At 44.5% G+C, this 26,222-nt stretch overlaps 1 protein-coding gene across 2 annotated transcripts in view; it reads right to left on the bottom strand.

The window, feature by feature from the left end:
• MAF (MAF bZIP transcription factor) overlaps positions 1 to 24,260 on the bottom strand; it is a 182,926-nt gene extending 158,666 nt beyond the window's left edge. For both annotated transcript variants that reach the window (XM_064722823.1, XM_064722822.1), the window contains exons 1-2: positions 22,582 to 24,260; positions 11,766 to 11,831 (exon numbers count right to left, since the gene is read on the bottom strand). In XM_064722823.1, coding sequence (XP_064578893.1) covers positions 11,798 to 11,831; positions 22,582 to 23,669 — 1,122 coding nt within the window. In that variant the 5' untranslated portion in view covers positions 23,670 to 24,260 and the 3' untranslated portion in view covers positions 11,766 to 11,797. The remainder of the gene's footprint in view (positions 1 to 11,765; positions 11,832 to 22,581) is intronic.
• Positions 24,261 to 26,222: the final 1,962 nt, after the last annotated feature.

Raw genomic sequence — 26,222 nt, 5'->3', positions numbered from 1 at the left:
TTGAGCCAATGGCTCAGCAAGGTCATTCTCATTTTGCTTTCTACATAACAGAGTTCTGTGAATATTTCTCAACAAGATCTTCCTTTAGAGCTAGAAAATATTTAGTGTAAAATATTTACTTGATTTGATTGCTGCTTTCCCTGATTCTGCATACACTCCCATAGTGTGCAGAAAGTTCATACTTTTAGATGTGACAACTTTAGGTTGATGAGGTGATCACTGGGGGCATATGGATGTCCAAAGCAGTTTTATAAGAAAGGAGATGTATACAATGCAAAGCAGAGGTAGAACCTCAAAGAAGAAAGAGATATTTGTATCATAAATGGAAATTCTTATCTTCCCCTCATAAAAGTACATGATGAGTATGCATACACCAACTATCTCCCTTAAAAATCTGCCAGATTTTACCTCCAGAAGTGGCACCTGGTCTATCTTAGTGAGGTGGCAGTGTGTGCCACATCCATTATCACTTTTCAAGGCAGGGTTTGGTAAAGCCTTCAGTCAGGAAGCCAAAATCGTACAAAACTTAAATCCACCTCCAGGAGATGCTGCCTGGTATTCAGCCATGCAGATTAATCCCACTGCAGAGCAATTTGTGCCAGCACATTTGAGAAGAAAAATCCCTGGGGAATATTTACTCGCAAGTAAATACTTTTGGTTTGCTCCAGCATATCTACCTACCAACCTCCCAGGTAAAACACTAGAAGTCAATGAGAGAAACAGAATTAGTAGGTTCTGTTTTCCCTCTTTTTTTTTTTTTTTCCAAGGAGCAAAGAGAATCTTCACTGAAAAAGCACAAAATGTATTTTTCAACTTTTAAAAAAGCAACTGAGAGCCAAGGGCAAAGTCCACCCAGATGGCCAAGAAATCTCCTTCGGTTCATCTTCATCTGTGGCATTTTGGGGAAAAATTCCTTCTGTCACAATGGAAAATCTGATCTACCCAAACTGAGCAGTAATACCAGCAGAGGGAAAGGTGGTGTGCAGGTGGCTGTAGCTGCTCAACTGCTTTTGAAATTCATGAAACCTGTGGGACAGATTATGCATGCAGCACCTTGAACACCCCAAGGTGTAACCTACAACCACAGAGGCAGAATCCTATCTCCCATTCTTACTTTCATATATAAAATTATAAAATGTTAAAACATGTTTCCTGAAGCCTGTCATTACACTCTGGCTGCACATTGCACTACAATATTCCTGTTACCAGGGTAAATTCATGGGGAGGCTGCAGTTAACACTCCCAGGTAAAGAAATGCTCTGTACCCTCCATCCTGCATAAGACAGAATATCAGAGTGAGAATTAAATTATTCCTCTTTCAGATGCTGTAAAGCCTGCAGGCAGCATCCTCACAGTCCTTTTCAACACAGGTAAATTGAATTCCAGCAAGTTTACTGTATGCAGACTCTTCAGACAAGATATTAAATAACAATGTCATGACCATAACCTATGAAGAAAGACTAGAAAACGTGGAGCTGTTTAGTCTAGAGAAAAGGACACTGCTGCAAGCCATAACAACAGCCTTCAAATATGCAAAGGGTGAGAGCAGAGGAAAGGAATGGGCTGTCCTTGGTGTGGGGACATGAGGGAGCTGAGCTGTGGGTTAGACAAGGAGAGATGCTTTTGAGAAGAGAGGATGATGAAGGTCTGCCAGGGAGGCTCCATGGACGTGTCACACTCTCCATGGGGGGCTTAAACAACAGGTTATGCAAATATCCATCAGGGATAATGTAAGCCTGCCTCATGGCAAAGGGATGGATTACATCACCTCCTGAGACTCCTCACAATCCTGTTTCACTTATGATTTTATATGGCCAAGCCCCCAAGGGTAATTTGCCCCACTGCCCAAGCTTTTCCTTTATCTGCTCAGGGCTGGTGTATCAGCTCTTCCCACCAGCCAATTACTTGATTTGGGATGTGCTCATGTAAGTGAAAAGGCTGATGTCTGCAGGGCAGCCAGGCAGCAGCATGTGCTTATGCTGCTCAGCTCCGTCACCTAATTCTTATGGAAATAAGCAAATGAATGGGAGGGTGGTTGGTGTAGGAATGCAAGAATTTGGGCCAAAGTTCGAGGGTTGCTTTTAGATAAATTGTGTTAAAAATATGCAAATAGTTCTAAAATTTTGTATGAATTTGCCTGCCATCTTCAAAAATATTTGTCCTTCTGCTGTTTGAGGGAAAGTCTGAACAGGACTTGCTGCTTGGCTGCCCTGCATCCCCTCTTTTGGAAAGGATGGGGTGGGCACGGGAGGGGCAGCAGCCCCAGCCTGCATCCAGGTCCTTTCCCTGCTCACTCCCTGAGCTGCAGGTGTGTAAGGAATCGATGCTGGCTGTATCCCTGCAGCTTTGGCAAGAGCTGAGACAGCTCCACAGGACCCACAGCCAGGGATCCTGTTGGATGCAAAGTGATCTGTTCCCCTGACAGCAGCACCCACGGGCATGGCAGGAGGAGCAGGCCCCAGGCAGATCTGCAGGAAAGCCTTGCAAAAAGCAGTTCCCGATTCCATGAGAGGCTGCAAAGCCCCCAAAATGAGCACGTGGGACACTGAGAGGGGATGTGCTGCCAAGGAGCACTGAGTCTCCAGATGTGTGACAGACACCCTCTGACAAGCAGAATTTGCTCTGTTGGAGAAGGGGGAGAATTTTGGGTTTGACTCTTGTTTTCTTGAATTAAATTAAAATTTAAAATGCATAAATCTTAAAAAAAAAAAAAGTAAAAACATGAACCAACTGCTCTTCCACTTTAGCCTTCCCAGTTAATTTTCTTGCAAACTTTTTTCTGCCATCCATGCAATGACAACCTGTAATCTAAAGCTTTTTGGTGCATTCTCTTGTGAAACTCGAATTTTTATGTGGCAAATTAAATTAATTTTCTTGATGGAAAACTGGGAAAACTAAAAGTATATAATAAATTGCATGAAATGCTTACATGGATAATATATCAATAAATAATCCTTGTACTTAATCTGAAAACCATTAGGTAGTTGGAGTGATGACTGATTTAACACTACCCATTTAGTGTACCTGTGATAATGTGTTATTTAAACTCAAGATTTTATATTAAATATAATTCAGACTAAAATATTAATTTGGAAATAATTGTATAACTTGAGGGATTTTTTTCCTACACCTTTTTTAGAAAAAAGATTTAATTAAAAACACAAGATGAAATAAATATTTCAGGGCAACCAGCAACAAAATGGGAAAATACCATGTGTTTGGAGTTTTAGTGCCCTCTGAGTGCTGGAATTTATTTGCAGCAAGCAGAAAATAGACAGCAAGCATAAAAATTCAGCAGATTCCCGCTAGTAAAATTATTTATCAAGCTAACAAGGGAGGAACCCTTCTAGTAGCAACAAGCCAGCAAGGAAAAGACGTGCCTTTATATTTTACCTTTGGGTTAGCACACTAGTAAAAATGCCAACTGACAAGCACTTCACATAAACATTTCTTTCTAAATGAGCTGCCTTGTTAGAAAAAAATCTAAGCAAAGGAGCAGTACAGTCAACAGACAGAAAAAACCCCAGGATGAATACTACATTGCTGCATATTACAGGAAAATATAAATAAAGACATAAAAATAATGTTGATGCATAAATGACTTTAATGAATTAACACTTCATTTTGCATTTAAATTAACTGCTTGGGCTATAAATCTATCTTAGCTTCAATCCTTCCAAGAAAGAATACATGGCAGTTATCTATTATTTACATCTTTCTTACCTCTGGAACTAAACGTATGCACACACACTCAGAAAAAAAAAAAAAAGAAAGAAGTGTGAAATATGTGTGTGTGTGTATTCATTCACGTGCTGTTGGTAGAGCTGTGCTGCTCAAGCCCCACTGCAATATTTATCGTATACTTATTTTACGACTGAAGCCCTGAAGTAGGTTTTACAGTTTAGTTTAACGATACCAAACTTTGATTATAAATTATAAGTGGCTTTATTGCAGCCTGAAGAGGCAAAAAATTTGGAGACACTTGATTGCCTGATCCCAATTAAATTTTAAAGAAATAGTAAAGCGACACACATTGGCTGAATAGCTGAGCTCCAAGGAGCACTGCAAATTACTCCTGCCGGCTGTGCAGCAAGGCTAGACCCTCCCAGGACTTCTTTGCTAGAATGAACATTTGACAATTGTCAGCAAGCTTTAAAATAAAACCAAACTAAACAAAAGAAAACAAAACAAAACAAAACAAAAAAAGCCAAGGATGGTTCTCAAGCATTATTATTTTCATTGCGGGAAAAAAATAGCTCGTGGGAGGGTAGGGGGCAAGATCAGACTCAGCATTTCAGCTAGGTCTGTAACTCAGGAAGTAAAACCTGCCACAATTGTTGACAAAGAGAGAAAAAAAGGAAAGTTTTACACTAAATAGAGCAGTCAGAGGGAAACACAGGTTGGAGCAGCATTTCTGACTAATCTCAGATGGTTTTCTGGATACAGTTGTAAGACAGACCCTGCATTACTCACTCAGACTTCGAAGGCAAACAAGATGGGGAAAGGTAGAGGGGAAAAAACCCCAAACTACTGGGAAAAAAAGAAAAAGTGTGTTTAGAGCTTTTGCTCCCCTCAAAGCCTGACATTCGTCTCGCCTCTGCAGCAGCTCACAATGCAGGGAGGGAATGCAGCGTCTCCCACTCCCTGCTCCAGCGCCCCAGGCTGCTCCAGCCAACCCCGGGCACTGCAGGGGCTGAGGGAGAAAATCTCCAGCTCCCAAATTCCAGCCCTGGGCCCGATCCTACATTCTTTGCACACCCAAGTCCTGCAAAAACAATGGGATTTTTGGATGTGCGGGAACTGCTGAAGTGAGCTGGCATTTGTTAGCTGCTGATGGATTACATTAATATGAATATTTGTCTGTAGGGGACAAACACTTTTGAGAAGTGAGCGCAACATTATGAGCAAAACATCAGCAATAATAACAAAAAAGGATAGGGAGAAGCATCATTGATGTAAACCATGAAATAAATAATATATGTCAACTTTTATGTTTCTTGCCTTTGATCTGGGTACAGCTGACATTAAGTCCAGGAACTGATACCTTTTTAGCTGAGAAGACACAAGATGTCAAGTTATATTTTTTAGTGCAAGGCCAACACATGAAAACAAAGCTAAAGGAGTCGAAGAAGTGAACATAACAAAAAACACAGAGATTATCTCTTGTCATGGGAAAGAAAATGATGGGAGTTTCCATGGAAGCTGAGTGGTTAATATAATGCTGTCTTCACTTTGCCACTCTCTCCTTATTAGAATATAATTTGGGTCCAAGTAATATGGAAAGAGTTTGTTCCTGTGCACAGCAAGGGAGTGCCATGGGTAGAGCTTCTGCAGAATGAGGACTACAAATGTACTGACGAGCTGATTCCTCATTCCCTGCCTGCCTCTTGTTTTAACTCTCTTGTAAAGACGTTTGAAAGTGGAAGCTGTTTGGAAGCGCACATAAAAGCATCCATTAAAAGGCATTACATTACAGCTCCATTGGATCCTGCCCAAGTGATCCTGAGGCAAGCTGGAGCATCACCACAGATCCCAGGGAGGCTACTCCTGCCTTGGCTTTGGTGGCACCAAGTAAATCTGGTCTTTGTTTTACTTTCTTGCTTGCTTTTTACTAGCACCAGCCCTTTGGTATGGGACTAAGCCCAGAGCCTCTCCATCAGCTCCCCCATGCTCCTGAGCATTTACACCAGGTAATAGGAAGCAGAATTTGGCCCTAGGTGTGTACACTGGAACTGAAATTGGGTTAGTAGGTTGCTCCTATCCTTACTTACAGCTGTTGCTGGTTAAAACCCCAGCCAGAAGATTGCAGAAACGCAGAAGTGCCACCTCTGATTTTCTCCTCTTTAAAACGTGCACCTCTCCCCAGGGAAATCGCCCTTCCTCTGGGAGACTCAGGATGTGCTGCCATGCACCCCTCTCCTTTACAGCCTGGGCCTGTTAAGCTTTCCATGCCTTCACACCCCATTTCCTAATTTAGCTGGACCTGAATTTTGGTGCTGCTCGGGGCTGTGCTGCAGCAGAAGGGTCGGGAAGCGCGGCTCTGCCGTCAATAACCCGGCACAAAGGCCCTGCACAAGCCCAGCCGAGATTTAATTACCTATCACTGCTAACAAAAGCTCTCTTTATTTTGATTAACTTTGAGGGAACAAGGTTCCCCACCATCAGAGTATGTTTAAGTAATTACGCAGTACAGACTAATATGCCTGAAAACACAAAAAGAGGGGGAATAGGGAGAGGAGAGAGAAGAAAGGGAAGACATGAGCTCAGCCTTACTTCCCAATTTAAACTAGGAATGACCTCAGGGTCAATTTTTCAGAGTATCTCAGATCAATTCAATTCTCACCTCCGCTGCCTACCTGCTAGCAAATGAACTTACTGTGCCTTCCAATAGACAGAAATGACTAAAAGGAAATCGCATTTAGCTGCATCTGAATAACCATGGTTATTAGATGATGCGTGCAGAGGAAAAATTACCATTTTCCTTCTCCTTCTCCTCCTTGTGATTGTCATTCTCACCTCACTGGTGATTAAGATGTAGGATGCTCTCGCAGATTGTTAATTAGGTGTTAATATCTGCAAGGGGCCACAGCAAGCTCCTACACCTGAGGTCATTTCTCAGAAGTCAGGCTGTCTCCGGTGACAATACCTGTAATTCCCATAGCTAGTTTGATTCCCACTCAACAGCTGGAGCTAGTGTTTCTTTCATGTCTGGTTTCATTTCCTATCTGAAATTATATGAGTGCTAATATCTTTATTATCTTTCCCATAGAAGTGCAATGCAGGAGCATGGCACAGCGTGTTGTTCATAGGCTTTCTTTTCTTTTTCTTTTTTTTCTCACAGCATTTTCAAAACATTTCAAGCAAAACTCTTTATAGTTAGCAAATTTACAGCTGAGGACTCCATTATGGTTCGGGAGGGGTAGAAGGTAGGAGGGAAACAATAATAATTTGGGGATGGAAGAAAAGAAAAGCTGCACAACTGCTGAATGATAATGGCTCGAACCTTGGGAAAAAAAGGTAATGGCAGGAAGGGGAGGAATTACAAGGACAGTGTGACCTCTGCATGCCTTGCAGGTGCACAGGAGCTATTCTGTACATAGAGGTATTAAAGATACATTGTCTTTAAGAGAGAGATGGGGCACATAACTGATTTTGCCTACATTTTGGCACGTTCAAAATCAGGGTAAAGTTATGTGTGATTCACAAAATGTCCAGCTCCCAAAGCACCTGATCTTTGTAATCCTGGCCCAGTGAACTCAGGAGAGTGAATTCCCATCCCAGTAGAAATGGTGTGTGGGACCTGGGCAACACCAGTGATTTCTCATCCCAGAGTATGAAGTAAGGTAAATGACAAGTACTTCAATAAACCAGTTTTCATTAAAGGGCTTCAAGGAACATTACAGCTATTTTTTAACTCCCACAAAAGCCTAGAAGGTAAGAATTAATTATCTAGGTTTATAACTGTGTAAACTGAGATATAAAGAGATCAACGGTAACAGACCTTTAGAAGAAACCTCAGATAACAAGTTTAAAGTGCTCCAGTATTTTGCTGAATCTAGAATCAAATAAGTGGGTCAAAGTCTCACAAGTGAGTCAGACTGTGACTCCCAACTCCCGTTTTCTTCACTCTCTAAACATTGTGACTATATGTGGAGCCTGAGAAGTAATTTTATATGTGGGATGTTAAATCAGTACTTTTCCTGTCTCATCAATCTCCTGTATTTTGGTACAGTGCGAATCATTTGGTAAGTGGCACAAATTAGAAAACCCAGGAGAGATGTTAAAAATATAACTTTTTTTTTTTTTAGCACTTAAAATCCTTTATTAGAACTACACAACAGCAAAAATGACGTCACCAGAAAATATTTTAGAGCTTACTTTAAACACAGGGAAAAATATTAAATTGACTCGCCTGGGAATTTTAGGGGAGTAAAAGTTGTTACATATGGAATATACTTTCTCTTCACTCATAAGATTTGAGACATTTTCATACTTCAAATTCACAGGAATGAGCTAGAAAGGCATTTGAGGCATAGTAAAATCCTGCTTTTTATAAACACTCAAGAACTTATTTTTTACCTATGCAAAATGATCTGTAAATTGTACTAAATATGTTTGGGGAGAGGAAAGGGAGGGCGAGAGGTTACTCTGAATTTTTTAATCAAGAATAACATATTGCAACCCATTTGATAAAGAAAGATTCTCATTTAGGCTTAATACAGCACATCTGCTTGAAAAATATATACAAGGCTCCCATTGACTGCTGTGGGAAGTTTGCCAATAATATTTCATGGAAGTTATCTTGCTATCAGCTTCGGAAAATAAAGACATTTTACAGGGAGTGTTAATTCAACAACGTAAAGTTAAAAATAACTTGCTCATGCACAAAGAAATTTGATTGTTTTTACAGTTCTTAGCTTTAATTTTCAATTTTATCAGATGTACAGTCTAGGAATAAAAACAAGATCTAATTTCCAGTGAAGTTGGGTAGTTTGATATCCCAGGCCACGGCCATGAAAAGAGAAATGATGTCATGAACAGACAGACTCAACTGCACATCCAAAATACACGTGAATAGTATGAGAATGCAAAAGGTCTCATACAAATCACAAATCTTTTTTAAAAATGCATGTGCAAATGCAGGAATAGCAGTGAAAAGTAAGTAAATGTGTATTTTCAGAGCACTATGATTTCCCCTGTGTGAAAAGTCTTAGAGGCAAACTGAAAAAATACATTTCTGTTCTTTACTGCTCCTTATTCTCCCCTTAGTTCAGGTCTCATCCATATGGGGAAATTAGGAAATAAACTATACTGCAGTGCTAGTCATTGCCTGGGTGGACACTCCTACTCTAGAATAAGAGTGGATTTTCCTGGGTAATTTATTTTATTTTGAAAGCAGCTTTAGCTGTACTAGGGAAGGGGGAAATCCACCCTTACTCCCAAATAAGAACATCCATCCTGGGAATTCACAGCTCAGCTACCTCCGTATAAGTTCAGATTTTGCTTTTTATTTTACAACCTTCCCTGTAGATATTCCTTTGTGGTGGAAGTGTGGGCCCCAGGAATTAAAGGGTGATTTTACCAAGGGCTTCAGGGGGGCCAGAAGGCCACCGAGGATCTCTCCTCTCACCTGGGATATAGGTAAGATGCAATTTAGGGTCCATCATTGCCTCATCCTGCCCTTGGAGCTCTAAAAAGGCCCTTCAGAGCCTCTTTGAAAACTGAAACATTGTTATACACAGCGATAAAAAAAAACAATAGATTTTTTCTTGCCCTTTTTAAGAAAAAACCTGGCTACATTTTTTATGTCAAAAGTAAATTCTACTTTCCAACATCATCATGCTGATCAGGAAATACAGGGATATTCCATGACATTGGAGGATGGAAAAGCTTTCCTGCACTAAATAAAATACACTGAAGCACAGTGAAACACACCTGTGGTTACGTATGTACTGTAAGGGATGTTAGCTGGTGCTGCTGCAATAAGACAAAACACAGCCCTTGCAAAATAACAGTTGCTTTGTAAAACACCACAATGGACCCTTAGTGGTATTTTATGGGGTAGCTACTAATTTTGTTGCTGGTATAAGAGTGTATAAACACAAAATTCATCCTGCAGCGCTTCCTCTGAAAGCTGTCAGAAGTGGGAGGACATGGAGTGACACCAGTCCTGGCCTCCACCACCCCTGCTGCTGCCTGACCTGCCAGGGACATCATGGTGAGAACCTCTTAACCAGCAACCACCAAATATTCCTGTCACAGTCATTAAATAAACGGCCTTGAAATCCTTAAAGTTTGCCAGAAATAACATAATTCCTTCAAAGGAGCCAAGTTAGTAAGTCAGACCGTGGAGACTACTGTCCACTACTATAAATGTACAGTCTTAAATTCCCCCAACCAAGCCAGCTCCATGAATATCAAGTGAGCTCTCCTCCAGACAGCGTGGAGGATCGGAGTTTTCATATCTAAGCTTATTATTCCTAATATCACAGAGACACTTCCCTGAATTGTCCTTCTCCTGCCCAAATTCCCCATCTGACCAGATGTCTTTCTCTCTCTTGCTTTCACCTGTCAATCATGTTCACAGCTGAAATTTGATTTCTCTCCCAACAGTAACCTTAGATGAAATATTACCATAGGGGTCAGAACTGCCTGAACCTTGCCGTAAAAGTTTGTTAACTCTTCCAAGACCCAAGAGCTATTTGCTTAAAACTAACAGATTTTGCTGCTGGTTGTTTTGTGGGGTTTTGTTTGTCTATAATATGTGAACATATAATCACAAAATAGTGAAGGAAGACACAAGGAATTGCCCCAGAGAACAGCAGGCTAAGCAAGTCTTGAGATCACAAGTGCTGATAGAGGAAAAAGATTTCCTTTTTTATTATATGGATAAAAATAAATATCACTAATTTATATAAATATAATAGTCATATATATGAATTACAGGAAGCATGGCAGATTTTCCTATGGGATCATTGAAATTAGAAATGGTTCCCCAAGAGCAAGTTGATGAAACAAGTGCTGCACCTTTGCTATTAAAATACACACTTCATGTATTTACTTCAGCTGATAGCAACTTGGCTCTATTCTTGCAAAAAAAGCATATTGTAGTCTGAGTTTTCACAAAAAATGCGAGTGAGCTGGCTTCCTTCTCATTTACAGTGGTGAAAAACAGAAAAAAAAAAAAAAGCAATGCAGGCAAAACCCTATCCAGGGTGTTTCTCAGGGAAGTAAGAGGAGCATCAGGCTTAAAATGAAGGTCCTGTAGTGCTCCTTGAGAAATCTATTCCTACATCCCATACACCATCAAAAACTCCTCTCAGTTCCATTTAATGTACAGGCTACAGCACCAGTTACATCCTCCCCATCCTCACTTAAATTTTAAATAATAAATCTGTTACTTAAATTTATTTTCAAAATTAACAAGGAAATCTATTATTTTAATTTATTAGTTACATTTCTTTTAAAAGATAAAAATTAAATATATTATTTAAACTAGCTTAATTCCATGAGCTAATAAAATTCAGCTGTTTCTAACAGCACTTAACCGTTGATCAAAGCGTGGCAGGCTGCACGGCAGGCTGTGTTCTTAACTAAAATAGGAGGTTTCATAAAAAAAATTCACACAGGAATCTGTCATTGCAACCTTGGTGCTCATTTAACCCACTTAGTATTTTTATAGTCAAGGTCAATAAAAGTCAGATTCCATGGAACAAAAAAAAATAAAGTGCCTGTTTGAGTCTAGCAGGGGAAGGGATTGAAAGTTTTAATTCCCACATTTTCATTAGCAGCATATTTTTTAGTCAATGTTGACAGATTGAATGAACATGAATTTCCAGAGGAAAGCAGTGCTGTGAATTAAACTCTATTGTAATTTGTAAGTACTGAAGTCATCTAACACAGACTCATGATTTTCATCAAGATCTGAGGGAGATCTTCAGAAGACCCATCCTTAATCCCCGTAGCTGATGTCTGAACGCCAGCATTTGAAGAAAAAGAAAGAAAACATTTGCAAAGCATTATATATGAGGTGTGGGACACGAGAGAGCTGCCTGGCTGACAAAAGTACAAAGCCCCATCATTGCAAGTGGTTCTTGTAGGCACCTGAAATCAGCCTCACCCAAAAGCTCAGGAAACTGCACCACAGCCTGTGAGCGGCTCCCCAGGGCTGAGCAAAAAGCACCATCTTAGCAGCAGAAAACAAAGCAGTGAAATTACCACCCCTGCTGAAATATGGCAAATTGCTAATGAAAAGGAAGACATACCTTTTATTTTTGACCTCAGGTAACAGGGATTTTCACATCACCGTTGTAGATGATTCTCTCGGGTACCTAATTTAGTAAATATATTAAAATAAACTATTATTAAAAGGAATATTTAACATCATAAAGCCTGTCTGTTGTGCCACTATGGTACAGAATAGGACCTTTTATATGCAAATCTTAAATTAAATTTAGAAAGTCTCTTGTACTGTTTATTAACTCTGGCTGAGTGAAGAAGAAATGAACACAGTTTGAAGTGAAACATTTCTAGCTCAAACATTTAGTATTTATTTCACATTAATAACAGGAGATTCTTACTGACAAATTACCTTAAGAACACGTATTTTTTGCCTCACCAGTGAATATCAGTTTCTAATATCTGAAAGTGTGTAGCTTTCTGTATTTCTTTCTTAATGATTGTTATTAGCTGCACTAATGTAATTGGCAAAATAATAATCAATTTTTGTACACAGTCCATTATTTTCAAGACAGTAGTTTAATAACAAAAGCAGAGCTGTCATTTCCCCCTGCAGTTACTCACACTGTACAAATTCATCCTGTCAACACATATTTAAAACCTAATTTAAAAAAAAAAAATCAACACAGAGTGAATCTTTGTACAATAAGTGAGATAAGTCAGTGAGTCAATCCACATTTCTTAAATATGGATATTTTGTTGTGTCCCTTACAATCAACTTTCCCTCCCTGAGTGTGCATGCACAGACACACACATGTATTTCCTATGAAGTGCCTGCAGAAATGTTTGAGCTCCGTGCATTTATTGGAACCGTGCAGCATAATCAGACCAAGGATAACCACAAGCCCGATCGACTTGAATAAAAAAAAAAGGCAAGACAAACTGTAGGCTCTTTTCCAGCATTTTGATTCCAGATTAGCTCTGCAGCTCTGAAAACAAAAGTGGCCAGCACATTTAGAGCCAGCTGAATGATCCCTGTCCCACATCCCACCCAAGGCTCCCCACTCAGAAGAACCCTACCCCTCTTTGAAAGGACCCACTGACCACCAAAAAATATGCTACCTTATTGTTTTAATTTGATTTTTTTCTTTCAGGTTTGGAGTTTGTTGTTTTGTTTTTTGAGGTTTTTTTGAGGAACAGGATGGTGCTTAGATAAATGCAATACTTGGCACCTGGCCCGGGATCTCTAAAAGCAAATGACTCCTGTGGACCTTTGGTGTCATTTTTCTCAGGACGACCTCTCCTTTCATGCCAATCGGTTAATTCATCCTGTTATTAATGCAGGGGGCTGAGAGGAACAGGTACTCAGGCCTCACATTTGAGGAGCATCTAGAAACTGATGTGGTCAGCCTGCTTTCAGTCTTTGCTGTGGCCATCCCTGCCCTAAACCCACAACCATTCCCAGCACAGCACACCTGGAACACCAACCCTCTTCCACCGACAAGGTGCATTGCTTCACTTAGCAGCTTTATTTAACTACCAGTTTATTAATAAGGAAAGAGTCAAAGACAGTAAGAGAGCGTGAAGGCAACCAGAGACACTAAGCAGATTTATTAATTTAAGAAGCCTGATCACTTTCCTTCATTTTATCTGACAGAGTTGGTGTAAGACAGTTATACTTCAATAAGTTCTCTACACTATACTGTGCTATTTTAAAAGGATTTCACAATAAAGGAAGCTGAAAGACTGTGCACAGTCTGGAGACCGTATCTGGTGTAACATGAATATAGTATTTTAACCAGATTTAATCTTACAGTATTCCCTCCTCTACAATGACTTTGCAGGAGGAAACCCTACGGAAAGGAAAATCTGTTCATCCCACACCACAGAACACTGAATCGCATTGCAGACTGCAGCAGCTCTTCCTACATATTAAAATGCTTTCATCAGGGAGTTTGGAAGCAGTCAAGCTGGGGGGAAGGGGTAGGAAAGTAAAAAAAAATACTAGGTCTTGTTAGGTTCAATTTTGGGATCATTTTTATTGTCACGGCTCTCAGTGCTTGAGGGAGAGGGGGCTGTTTGCAGTGGAGACACCTCAGCTTTGGGAGACAACACCAACACCCTGATCCCATCCCCTTCAGCAGTGCTATCCCACTGCCAAGGCCTTGGCAGGAAGTTTTGTTTCAAAATTGGAGAAGCAGGGCTCAGGCTGCATGAAAGGGAATCTGCCTGCTTTCCTACAGAAGAAGGCTTTAAGCTTAATCATATACACATTCTGAGGCACATCCACACAGACTTGTGAAACTCAGCCTCGGCAAACGCCGTTCCCCGCACTTGAGATTCTTTAAAAGCCATGAAATGTAAATCCTGCCTGCTCCCATTCTTGCTCCCTGCAGAGGACTCAAAGCCTGATCCAAAAAGTCATTTTAAAAGATCTCTTTGATTGCCGTTGGGTTTAGATTTGTCTCTGTGTGCGCACAGGTATGAAGGAAAAAGAAAGAAAGAAAAAGGGGAAAATTCAAGAACTGGAAAAAAAGGGGAAGAAATAGAAAAAAGAAAGGAAAAATAAGAGGAAAAGAGAAAAAGAATGAGAGAGAAAAAGGAAAAAGAAAAAGAGAAAAGGGGAGAGGGGAAAGGGAGAGGGGAAAGGGAGAGGGAGAGGGAAAGGGAAAGGGAAAGGGAAAGGGAAAGGGAAAGGGAAAGGGAAAGGGAAAGGGAAAGGGAAAGGGAAAGGGAAAGGGAAAGTAGTAAGGGAAAGAGAAAGGGAAAGGGAAAGGGAAAGGGAAAGGGAAAAAAGGGTAAGAGAAGGGAAATAAAAAAAGGATGAGAAAAAGAAAAAGAATGAAAAAGAAAAAGAAAAAGAAAAAGAAAAAGAAAAAGAAAAAGAAAAAGAAAAAGAAAAAGAAAAAGAAAAAGAAAAAGAAAAAGAAAAAGAAAAAGAAAAAGAAAAAGAAAAAGAAAAAGAAAACAAGAAAAATTGGAAATACTGTGACCAAAGCCGAGGGAAGTGCTCTGTGGACATACCTAGGGCCGGGCGGCCCGTGGGAGCCGCCGGGAAACAACCGGAGCTCCGCTCTGGATGCGCGGCCAGACGGATCCACAGTTCCGCCCAGACTCCCCTTTTGTTGCAGGGATAGGATTTAGAGAGAAACAAACAAGAAACAAACAAATAGCGGATGCTGTCCTCACCTTCCCGCCCCTCCCGGGCGGCGGGGCCTGTCCCCCGCACCTGGCTGCGGCGGGACCCGCGGCTGGGCGGCCGCTGCAGCCCTCGGGGGCTGTGGCCGGGGACAGGGACCGGGCCTGGGGCAGGGACCAGGAGTATAGCGGGAACAGGGACTGTGCCTGGGGTCAGGGCTGTGGCGGGGCCGAGGGCTGTGCCCGGGAGTTGTGCCAGGCCGAGGCTGTGCCGGGGCCGGGGGCTATGCAGAGGCCGGGGACTGTGTACGGGCCGAGGCTGTGCCGGGGACAGGGCTCTGCCCGGGATCAGAGCTGTGCCTGGACCGGGGGCTGTGCCGGGGACAGGGCTTTGCCTGGGGTCAGAGCGGTGCCCGGGCCGGGAGCTGTGCCCGTGATCAGAACTGTGCCTGGACCGGGGGCTGTGCCCGCTGTGTCCCTGGACGTGCCGGCCTGGCCAGGCCGGGCTCAGGGCAGCCCCCGAGGGGGCCCGGCCGCCCCCCAAGCGACCCTGCCGGCCGCGGCCCCGGTGCCGTGAGCGACGGGGAGGGGCCGCATCCCCGCACAGACAGCCCCGGCTCGGGGCGATCAGGAGCTGCTGGAAGCAGGGAGGTGAAAATCCGTGCCAGAACCTTCCCCAGGGCTGCTGCTCCCCCGGCCGGGTGGCGGCAGGGAGGCAAAGGCGTGTGGGCTCCGAGCTCTGCCGACACCCCGCTGTCCCCACACCCTGCAGCCTTTCGGGGATACCCAAATTTAATGGAAAGCCCAAGGACTGAATGTCAGGGAGATGCCAGAGCCTTCGCTGGAACAGGGTGTTGAGGCTCAACGCCTCCGTCCACAGCCATCGGCATCTCTGCTGTATCAGGACAAGCTGGGGCAGCATTGCTCAGGACTGTGGGTCTTTATGAATTAACAATTGAGAGCAGCACCCAGGGACACTCCAACCTCTACCCCCGCTGGAAACTTGAGGACACTGCTCGATTTGTTATTTACTGGGGATTTTTTTTCTGCATGGAGGAGAAACACCAGTTCTAGCAAACTTCTGCTCTGGCTTTGAGTCCTTCCATGTAAAGTGTTGCATTGAGATGCATTACAAAACAATGACATTTATTAATTAAAAAAAAAAAAAAAGCAAATCATGTCACAAAGTCCACAGGGCTTCAAAACAAGCAAGGAGAGAGGCAGGGCAAGTTCTGTCCTCGTCACTCGCTGCACCACGATTAAAGGCCTGCACGCTTCACTGTGTGTTGCAAGTGACACAGTTTTAAAAGCCAGAATTTGGAGGGAAAAAAGTGGGTGCAGCAATAGTGAACGAAAATGATAGTTTCAGAGAGTGCTGAAATACAGGCAGCGTGCATCGAGGGCACTGAGATGTTGTCACACTGTGCCGGGTCAACCCGATATGGTGATAGATAACTCGGGATGGAGCTGCCTGTCTGCCAACTACAGCCTCGCAGATCCCTGGCCTCTTGCTTTTCACTTGATAACTTAAGTCACATCCTGGACTATTTTTGCATTGTGTTGGCTTAGAGCTCACAAATCTGAATGCACTCAGCCCTCAGAGTGACAAATGTTATTCTCGGTCCTCCCCCGCAATTTCAGGCAGTCAAGAATTAGATGCAGCAGAGTGTACAGTATTTTAATCTATTGATTTGTACCTGCTATGCCCAAAAAATTCATTAGAGGAGCCCTAAAATTATGAAGTGGTTCAGTGCTCAGCTCCTTCCTGAAAAGACGAGTTCTTTCTCGGCCGCTCACCTCTGCCACGTTCTGGGGTGTGCTACATCATGTTATTCATACTGAGACCTGCACTTAAAACAGAGATCTGAAGCATTTGGTTACAGACTGTGTGTGTGTGTATTCTGTTCAAGCAGGATTGGTTTTTGTGAGAGCTGAGCAAACAAAATCTATCCCGCTCTCCATAGCTACCCCCGGAATGCCCAAGCCTCATGGCAGCCGCTTACAACACAACTATTCGGAAAGAGGGAGGGAAAAAAATGTATTAAAAAAAACCTTAATTCCTAACATTGAAGTATGTAGGATTTATTTTTTTTTTCCTGCATGAAATTTTAAATTCAGCCATCTGAACAGGTGTCAGAAACAGTGGGTCCATTTAGCTCCTCTGATGATCGGAGTAATAAATATAGAGGATTTCCTTTCAACACAGCACATGCTGAAATGACACCAATGTAGTTCTGGCATCTGAGCAGATAATTCTGATATATGCATCATTTCCTCCCTAAATCCAGGAAGCAGCTACACTCTCTATCTGATATTAGTATATTATGTCAAATAGAAATTGGTATTAAAATTATGAATGATTCTAGATCAAGAACTTCCTACACACTACGCAGAGGGAGGGGGAGGAAACAGCTGCATAAAAGCTTTCGGAAGGGAAAAGAAAAAAGAGCTGGGAAAGTTCATTTTTTAAACTAAAAATTTGCTGCCATGTTTTGCGTGGGGGGAGTTTTCAAGTGACATTTTGATTCAGCGCTGGAGTTTTTGTTTTAAAAGGGTGATGAAGACTTTCTAATAAATAGAAGCTCTCCCCGCTCAGTTTGCAAACGGGCACTTCTCGCTGCATGCCTAGGGAGAAATAATTCAGGAAATAAATATGCACTGGTGTGACTGGGATATTTCCCTGCCTTCTCCCGTCTTTTTTTTAGGACTCAGTCCAGGATGACATTTTTTCAAGCAGGGAAAATGCTGTAGCAAAACCAAAAAAATACCTTCGGCCTCTGCTCAGCAGAAGCCTGGAGGCAGGGCAGGAGAGGGTTATGTTTCGTTTTAGGGGGTGGAAATTAAAAAAGCTTAGGGGCAAGGTGAGCTGGGGAGGGAGGAGGGGGCTGAACCTCAATGCACACCATTTCCCAGCCAGCAAAGGGCCGCTGTCCACGCACGTATCTCCCGGCACCGGTCACATGAAAGTTCTTTGTAATGTAGTTAATAAATGGAAAGGCACTACAGGACTATGGGAAAAATAGGATGTTGTTAGTGATGGGCAGATTAAGACCACACACACCTTTTGACACCCAATTGCCTGGCCCGGGCAGCATTCCACCCGGTTTTTACCTGTGGGAGAACAGTGGGATCCTGCTCCCCTTTGAAATCCGCAGGATTGCACCTCTGAGCTCAATGGGAGCAGGACTGAGGCCAGAGTCAAGCAAGGGGTGATTAATGAATGTAGGTTATTCAGAGCAGAGCGGTTCCAATTAGTCCTCAGCAAGCACTCCTGCGGCAAAGGTGGGCGCTCCCCTGCAATGACTCATACAGAGAACCCCAATACTCACTTTGCTTTAGTGAATATTAAAATGTGTACCTTATTTTTTCCCCTTCACGCGGCCAGTTGGCGTGTTTCAGGTGAAAATTCAAATGCAGCCTAAGGAAGGTTGCATTTTTTAATGTGCAAAGCACGATTGTCATCACAATGCCAAACTGGAAGAAAGCTTTTTTCCCCTCTCAGGTTGGGGGTGTGATGGGAATTTTTCCTTTGCCACCCTATTCTAGGAAGTCTGTTTCTAGGAAGGTTTTCTCTTATCTCTCAAATCATTCAAATAGGATGTTTGGTTTTTTCCCTCCGTGAAAGAAGACACTTCAGGGAGGCAGCAGCGCTCTCCTCACTCTTTACTACTCAGTCAATTCACAGTACTTTTAAAATCCTATTGCCTGCTCCTAACTTTGCTTGCAAGGAAGCCTGAAGTGACAGCAGGGTGTGAGGATGAGGCTGGACCAGAAGTGGTCCTGCTCTGGGCAGCCTGGGGTTCTGTGCTCCCTTGGGGGCTGCAGCACCACTTCAGCGGGGGCTCTGCTGATGACAGGTCTTGTCCCTTCCCTTCCTTGCTCTCAGCAAGGGCAGCAGCAAAGCTTCAGAGTCCCTGCAAAAACACCTGGGCGTCGGTAAAGGCTCAGTCAGGGAAGGGAAGGTGGGAGACAGAATAACGAGCAGCCTTGTCTTTATGAGAGGAGATAATTCCCAGCTCGGCCAATCGCAACCAGTTTACCCACAGATTACACATTAACCAGAAAATGGAACTCAAATTAACCAGAATCTGGAGCTTGAACCATTACTCAAACCCTGGTGCAACAGCAGGTCAGATGCCAAAGGGCAGGTTGGTGCCCCGGCACTGGGGAGGGGTGAGACACAGCATCAGCTTCAGAGAGCAAGCCGAGTGTCACCAGAAGAGTGTCCATCCCTGCAAAGGGACCTCAGCAGAAACACAGTGCCTCCAGCATCAGCCACTGCCCACTGACACAGGCTGTCGTGGGTGCAAGTGCTGCAGGGGGGCTCAGAGCCACACCTTGACCTTGCAGCCCGACCCTTGACAGGGGCTGGACCAGCCAGGCAGAGGGATGGCAACAGGTCCTGTCCCTTCAGGGCCCCTTCAGGGCCACCAGCACCCAGGAGGGATGACCTTACTGCAGGGAAGAAGCTGCACCAGCAGCAGGGGGGAAAAACACAAAGGAGAAGAAAAAGGTGTTTGGTTTATGAGCCTGTGTCTGGAGATAAATCCCTCATCCTAGAGAGGCTGGAGCATCCTTCAGAGAGGCCTCTGCCTCTCACAGAAAGGGGACAGATAATCCCATTCAGAGAGCAGGACAGCGCTCTGCCGAGGGACACTGCAGGCTCTCAGGGAAAGGTGGCTTTAAATGAACTGGGTCGAGCATCTGAGGAGCCTTTCAAAGTTCAAATGCCCTTTGACATGGGGAACTGCAGTGAAGAGGGGCTCAGAGACCTGAATGTTTCTAGCACATTAACCTTTGGGGTTGATTGTTTAGAGCAAATAACTCTCAAAAGTTGGAGGAAGTCCTTTGGATTTTTTTTCTCCGCTCCTCAGCTCTCTCTGGACTTTCTAAGGCCTGTAGCAAAAGAAAAAACAACAAAACAAAACCAAAAAAACCAAAAACAAAACAAAAAAATTCCACAGGGTAAAAAAAAAAAAGAAAAAAGAAGGGTGAAAAAGCAAAGAAAAGAAAAAAGGAGGCAGTATGGACCAAAATTATAAGAATTTTTTCAATCTCGAATTAAGTGGCTCTGTGACAAGCCAAGCCTGATGCAGTGTCATCTCTTACTAGAGACAGGCATGCTTAGCTGGGATCAGATGATAAGAGGATGTGAAGTCTTCTCTTTCACTTCACTCCATCATAAAACAATCAAAATACAGGGCCATATCGTGTCATCAGGTTTTTAAGCAGCCCTCCCCTTTGAGATCTCCTAGAACTTGGCGGGATGATCTGAGTCACTGAAACTGCCCTCGCTGCACTACTGAGAAGTCAGAAGCAGCACCTGAAAGCTCACGTTTTTTTTTCATCTACCTGAAAGAGAACTGGAGTCCTAGCAGGTGACAATTTTCCATTTTACACGGAGCTATGCTTTCCCTTCTCCCCTCCTGAACATTTCTGAGTCCAGCTCGTGGGTGAGCATCGCCCCTTCGGCAGGCAGCACGCTGAAGTACTGCGCTCGCAGTTATGGAACTTTGAACTACACACTAAGAAACTGAGTACGGAATCAAAAAAATGCAGTTTATTATTGTAGATTATTCTCTCTTTCGATATAACCATAGAGTTGAAAATGAAAGAAAAGCACATAGGAACATCACACGTGGTTAGTTAGTAACTCAAGATATAAAACAATTTTGCACAGCAAAATATGTAAAAGAAAAAGTAACTGACAAGATTTTTTTATATTTATTGTGGTAAGATTTACTTTCCATTTTTTTTTTAAAAGACAGGATATCAGTCCCTGAAAATAAAATTTACTGATTATTGCCTTTAAAACTGTGGAATTTTTGAAGTTACAGAAAATCCAGTTCTGCACCACAATACAACTGTAAAAAAATCTGCATCATTTTAAAACTGTGCAGTAATGCCATCTTTATAACTGCATAAATTGTATTAGCGTTCTAAACAGGTTTGTAATTTTTTTGTTGTTGTTTTTGTATTATATGCTTGCAGGTTATATCTTAGTGCAATTCAGTCCCAAATACTTCAATTTTGAAAAAAAAAAAAAAAACAACCCATACATTTTAAATGTAAAATACCCCTATAGATATAAACAGGGGTGCCTCCCCCTTTTAATACTTTGGTTTTCAAATACAGTCAGTGGTATAGCAAGGACTACATATACCCAACTTATATTTAAGTTGCAAGCACATGCTGCATAAACTACTTTTTAAAACAGTCCCGTTGCAAATTCTACCCCCCTTTACATCACGACAGTAAACAATTTAGTGCATCAATCTTTAAAAAAAAAATCTACATCTAAACAGACCTAACTCTTTCGAATTTATCTATAACATTCCTTTATCTGTAGCATACATTTTAACTGGGCTAACAGATGACAGAAACTAGAATTAAATTATATACTAGGAACCCAGAGCATTCCACATTTGACAATGACCAAACGCAAAATGAAAAAAAAAAATGGGGCAGATCACTTAAAATTAATTTTAGACTGTTTTTTAGGCAACAGCATGGTTTCAATGTCCCCCCAAGTGGGATGTGAATTTTGTTTTTGAACATCTTTCCAAAGTTCTTTCTCTGTTTTTGTTTTTTTATGATTTTTTTAAATTTTTTTTTGCCACATTAAGTTACCAAAATCCATTCTGGCAGGTTTTTTGAGAGGGAATGCTTCAGTGCATTTAAAAGGAAGTCTGAAGTTTTGAGTAACTCAAAGCAGTTTTAGAGCAGATGCAAACTTTAATGGGAGGAAGAGGAGGAGGAAGATCAAAGGTTGCACTTTTTTGCTTTCAACCCAAAAAAGTGATGAGGCAATAAAACAAAAGGATGAATGCCATGCCATAATAGTCTCCAAAAGTCCATTTCCAAGCAAAAGAAAAAAAAATAATTATACCGTACATGACCAGCATGCAGGGTTTTTTATTAATATAATGTCTCTTTTTCATAGTCTTTTGAAACAGTTATAGTTCATTGTTGCTAAGACAAAATAGCAAGCGTAATGCATGAGATGAGTATGGGATTCTAATGGCAGACTAAAGTCTCACGTTTGGCAGATTAAGGCCAAAACTCACATGAACACACCGAAGGTTGATGCAGGCTTGATTTTGGCAGGTTGATCTAGGCATATCTCTAGTTTTGCACAACAACGCTAAAAACTGATGGAACTCAGCAAGCTGGAGTCTAAAATTTTCACCTTTTTTTTTGTATTTTTTTTTGTTTTGTTTAGTTTTTATTTTTTTATTTTATTTTTCTTTTTGCAAAGCTCAAATCTCATATGAAGAACTCAGGATGGCAAAAAAAAAAAACCTCTGACTTTTTGGACACAGCAAGCTCAAAAGAAAAAAACTCATGAACTTAAAAATATATATATATATAATGTGGATGGCAGGTTTCAAAGAAGAGCAAGCTTCATATGAAGAACTGAGTTGGTGGCGAGTTGGATCTTTCAAATTAAAAAAAAAAAAACACAACAGCAAGCCCCCACAAAAAAAAAATAAAAATAATAATAATAATAATAATAAACAGAAAGGAAACTCATGTAGAACTTTAGGTTGGCCAACACGGAGCCAGCCCACCTTAAAAAGAAAAAACAAAAACAAAAACCAACCCAAAAAACAACTTTGTTTTAAAATTGTTTTGAGTTTTTTTTTTTCTTTTTTAAAAAAAGGTAAGAGAAGGTGGCAAGCGGGGTTGTGGCTCTAGCAAAGCCCCCAACAACAACTCACACGGAGAACTTTTAGTTAAGGTGGCAAGGCTGTGGGAACTCACATGAAAAACTCTGGAGAGGAAGGGTTGTCGCTGCTGGATCCGTTTTCTCTGAAGCCATTGCTGACCAGCTTCTCGTACTTTTCCTTGTAGGCGTCCCTCTCCCGGACCAGCCTGGAGATCTCCTGCTTTAGGTGCTCCACTTGCTGCAGCAGCTGGTTCTTCTCCGACTCCAGGACGTGCCGCTGCTGGACCCTCTTGAAGCGGCAGGACTGGGCATAGCCCCTGTTTTTGAGGGTCCTCCTCTTCTGCTTCAGCCGGATCACCTCTTCCTTGCTGACGCCCCGCAGCTGCCGGTTCAGCTCCCGCACCGACATGGTCACCAGCTGCTCGTCGGAGAAGCGGTCGTCGAAGTGGAGGCCGCCGCCGCCGCCGCCGCCGCCGCCGTGGTGCGGGTGGTGCAGCCCCCCGGCGCCGCCGCCGCCGCCGCCGCCGCCGCTGGAGCCGGAGCCGGCGGCCGAGGAGGCGGAGGAGGGCGGCGCGCTGCCCGGCGCCGCGGCGTGGGGGTGCCCGCCGCCGCCGCCGCCGCCGCCGCCGCCGCCGTGGTGCGGGTGGTGGTGGTGGTGGTGGTAGTGGGGCGCGCCGCCCTGCGCCGCCGCCGCGGCGATCACCGCCGACACCACGGCGGCCGCCGAGCCCATCTCCTCGGCCGGCACGGAGCCGCCGGCGGCCGCGGCCAGCTGCTGCCCTCTAGCATAGCCATCGAAGGCGCCGGGCAGCGGGTGGTGGCTGCTGTTGATCAGCGCCTCCACCGCGTCCTCGGGGCTGAAGCCCAGCGCCTCTGGGTTGAGCTGCTGCGGGTACCCCGTCATCCAGTAGTAGTCTTCCAGGTGGGTCTTCTGGTCGGAGCCGGAGCCGGGGCTGGGCGCCGAGAAGCTGGGGGACGGGGGCACGGAGCTGCAGGGCGTGCTCATCGGGGTGGAGGAGAGCGATCCCCCGGCGATCAGGCGGCCGCACTGGCTGATAATGCGATCGGTCTCCACCGGCTCCTTTTTCACTTCAAACTTCATCAGATCGAAGTCATTAACATATTCCATGGCCAGGGGACTGGTGGGCAGGTCGGAGCTGCTCATCGCCAGCTCTGATGCCATCCTTTTGCTGCCGAGAGTCCTCCAGAAAGGGTGCGCTCCGGGAGCGAGGGGGCTGCTCTGAGTCGCCACCGGGTGAGCCAGCTTGATTTTTGGCGAGCTCCGCTCCGCTCTCCTGCTCTGCCTCCGATCCGGTGCGCCCCGGCGGCTCCTCTCCCGCTCCGCGTTATCCCTCGCAGAGGCTCCGCTGATGCATCAGAGCGCGGGGCTCTCGCTATTCGCCTTTTGCATAGAGGGTTTTTTTTTTTTCCTCCTCTCTCCCTCCCTTCTCTCTCTCTCCTCTCGCTCTTTCGCAGCTCTCGAGCCGCAGCTGGAAGTGTTAGCTGGTGTTGTTGCGAGTAAATTTGTTGTTGTTGTTGTTTTGTTTTGTTATTTTTAACACTTCATGGTGCTTTTCCTCTGGGCTCTCTCCTGCAAAGTGCAGAGCGAGGAGAGAGGTTCATCGGGGGAGGGAGGAGGGAAAGAGAGCGAAGGCAAAAAAATAAAAAAAAAAAAAATCAAAGTCTGTATCGCAACCAAAATAATAATAATAATAAGAGTTAAAAAAAAAAAAAGAGAGAGAGAGAGAAAAAACAACTCGGCCTCAAAGCTACAGCAAGAAGATGAAAAATATTTAAAGGTTTGATCCGGCAGGAGAGTTTAAAGCATTGCGGAGTTTTATAGCGCCCGTGACGTCAGGCGGGACACGGGCTCGGGGCCGGGCCAATGGGCGCGCGCCGCCCGGCCTCATTAGCATAAGAGTCTAGCGACAGGGAAACTTTGCGGGCTGTCAGTCAGGGCTCAGCTGACTGTCAGCGCCCGCTTAACCCCCTCCTGGCCGCCGGCACCGCGCCCGGGCTCGGCTCGGCTCGGCTCGACTCGGCCGCCGCCGGCCCGCTCCGCACCGTGCGCGCCCGCGGCGAGCGCCCTGCCCCGGGGCGGAGTGCCCGGCGCTGCCCCTGAGCCCGGCCCGGCACCCGAGGGCGCGGGGGAGCTCCAGGCGGCCGGGAGCAGGGAGGGGGAGCGCCGGACGCGGTACTCCGGGAGAGCCGGCAGCGCCCGGCAGGGAGCGGGCAGCGCGGGGCTCCGCCGTGCCCGGCGCGGTACCTGCGGACGGGCGGGCGGGCGGGCGGCCCTTCCCCCGTGCCGGTCATCGCTCCGCACCCCCGCGGCGCCCCGGTCACTTATTGATTATTTTCTTACGGGGACAGGGCATCGATCCCTCCATCCCCCACGCCCGCCCGGAGGTGCGAGAGCCCCGCAAGTTTGCAAACCCCGCGCCCCCTCCCGCCGCACCCGGCGCGCGGGCCAGGACTAATTAATTTAATACATTTAGAACTAATTGTATTTACTTTCGCCTCCCCCCCAGCCCCCCTTCCCCTCCCGTGCTGGAGGGGGCTGGGGCCGGTCCGGGGGCCGAGGAGCGGCGGCGGCTGGAGCGGAGCGGCGGAGCGGCTCGGTTCGAACCTCGACAGCGCCATCTCTCGTCCGCAGGTCAGTGCCGAGCTCCGGGCCGGGACGGGACGGGACAGGACAGGACGGGCCCCCCCGGTCGTGTCCCGCCCGCCCCCGCAGCCGCCGCGGTCCCGCCCGGCCCCGGCTGCACCCGCCGCGTCCCATCTCGGGCTGGGGAGATCCGCAGCCTCCGGGGCTGCCAGGCTCGATTTTCCGACCGGGCTTTATGGGAATATCGATAGAATTAAAGTTACTTGTAATTCCGTGATAAATGAGATGTCTCTAGTAAGTAAGATTAAGTGCGGTGCTATAAAGTTGTTTATCTGAAAAGTAATTCTCAGAAACCTGACTTCTGACACTTGGTCATATATTAAACCTGCTTCTTGAACATTGTACTTCAAATCCTCCCTTCTCCCCTAGCCCGGTCCCTTCCCCCCCGGAGTTTGCTATTTATAACCCCGCTCAGGGTATCACTCTGTAGGTGCAGGCAGGGCTCTGGGTGATTTTTCACCGACTGTGAAAGTCATCATTTGCAATAGCCAAAGAATCTCTGCTTAGGAAATAGCACTTGGCGAGTGGATTTACGAATGGATAACATCTTCTGACTATGCCATTATCAGTGTGAGTGCCAGTACTAACATCTGAAAGTCATACAGCATGTACTGTTCCTGGCAGTTGAAAGGGGTAGGGCATACTGAAAATTTAGGAAGATAACTAGATCTAGAAATTATCATAGTGGCAATTCTGTAAAGATGGAAAATGCTACCAGCATTTGTAACAAAATCAAAATACAGTTGTGCACCGTCCCGCAGCACACCCGCGCTCACAGAGCTGTGCACATCTGCAGCTGGATCTTAGAGATGGTGATCCATGACAAAGTTAATGCAAGTTAACTGCTCGGGCTGACTTTCCTATTTCTTCACTTTGTTGGAATCAACAAAACTTCAGGCTCACAGCATAAATCCACCCAGGACAGACCAATTCTCTGTATTTTTTTTTTTCTCCTGAGCAAGATGAATGTGGAACTATATACCCCTTAACATGCTTACCTGTGAGAGAAATAAAATATGTGCTAATATTTTTAAATGAAAAGGTGATTGCATTTCAGAATGTACAGTTGTA

Source organism: Zonotrichia leucophrys, chromosome 11 (assembly GCF_028769735.1).
Source record: "Zonotrichia leucophrys gambelii isolate GWCS_2022_RI chromosome 11, RI_Zleu_2.0, whole genome shotgun sequence".
Taxonomy (NCBI): Eukaryota; Metazoa; Chordata; class Aves; order Passeriformes; family Passerellidae; genus Zonotrichia; species Zonotrichia leucophrys.
Note: the sequence above shows the minus strand (reverse complement) of the source record. Positions and strands in the feature narration are given on the sequence as shown.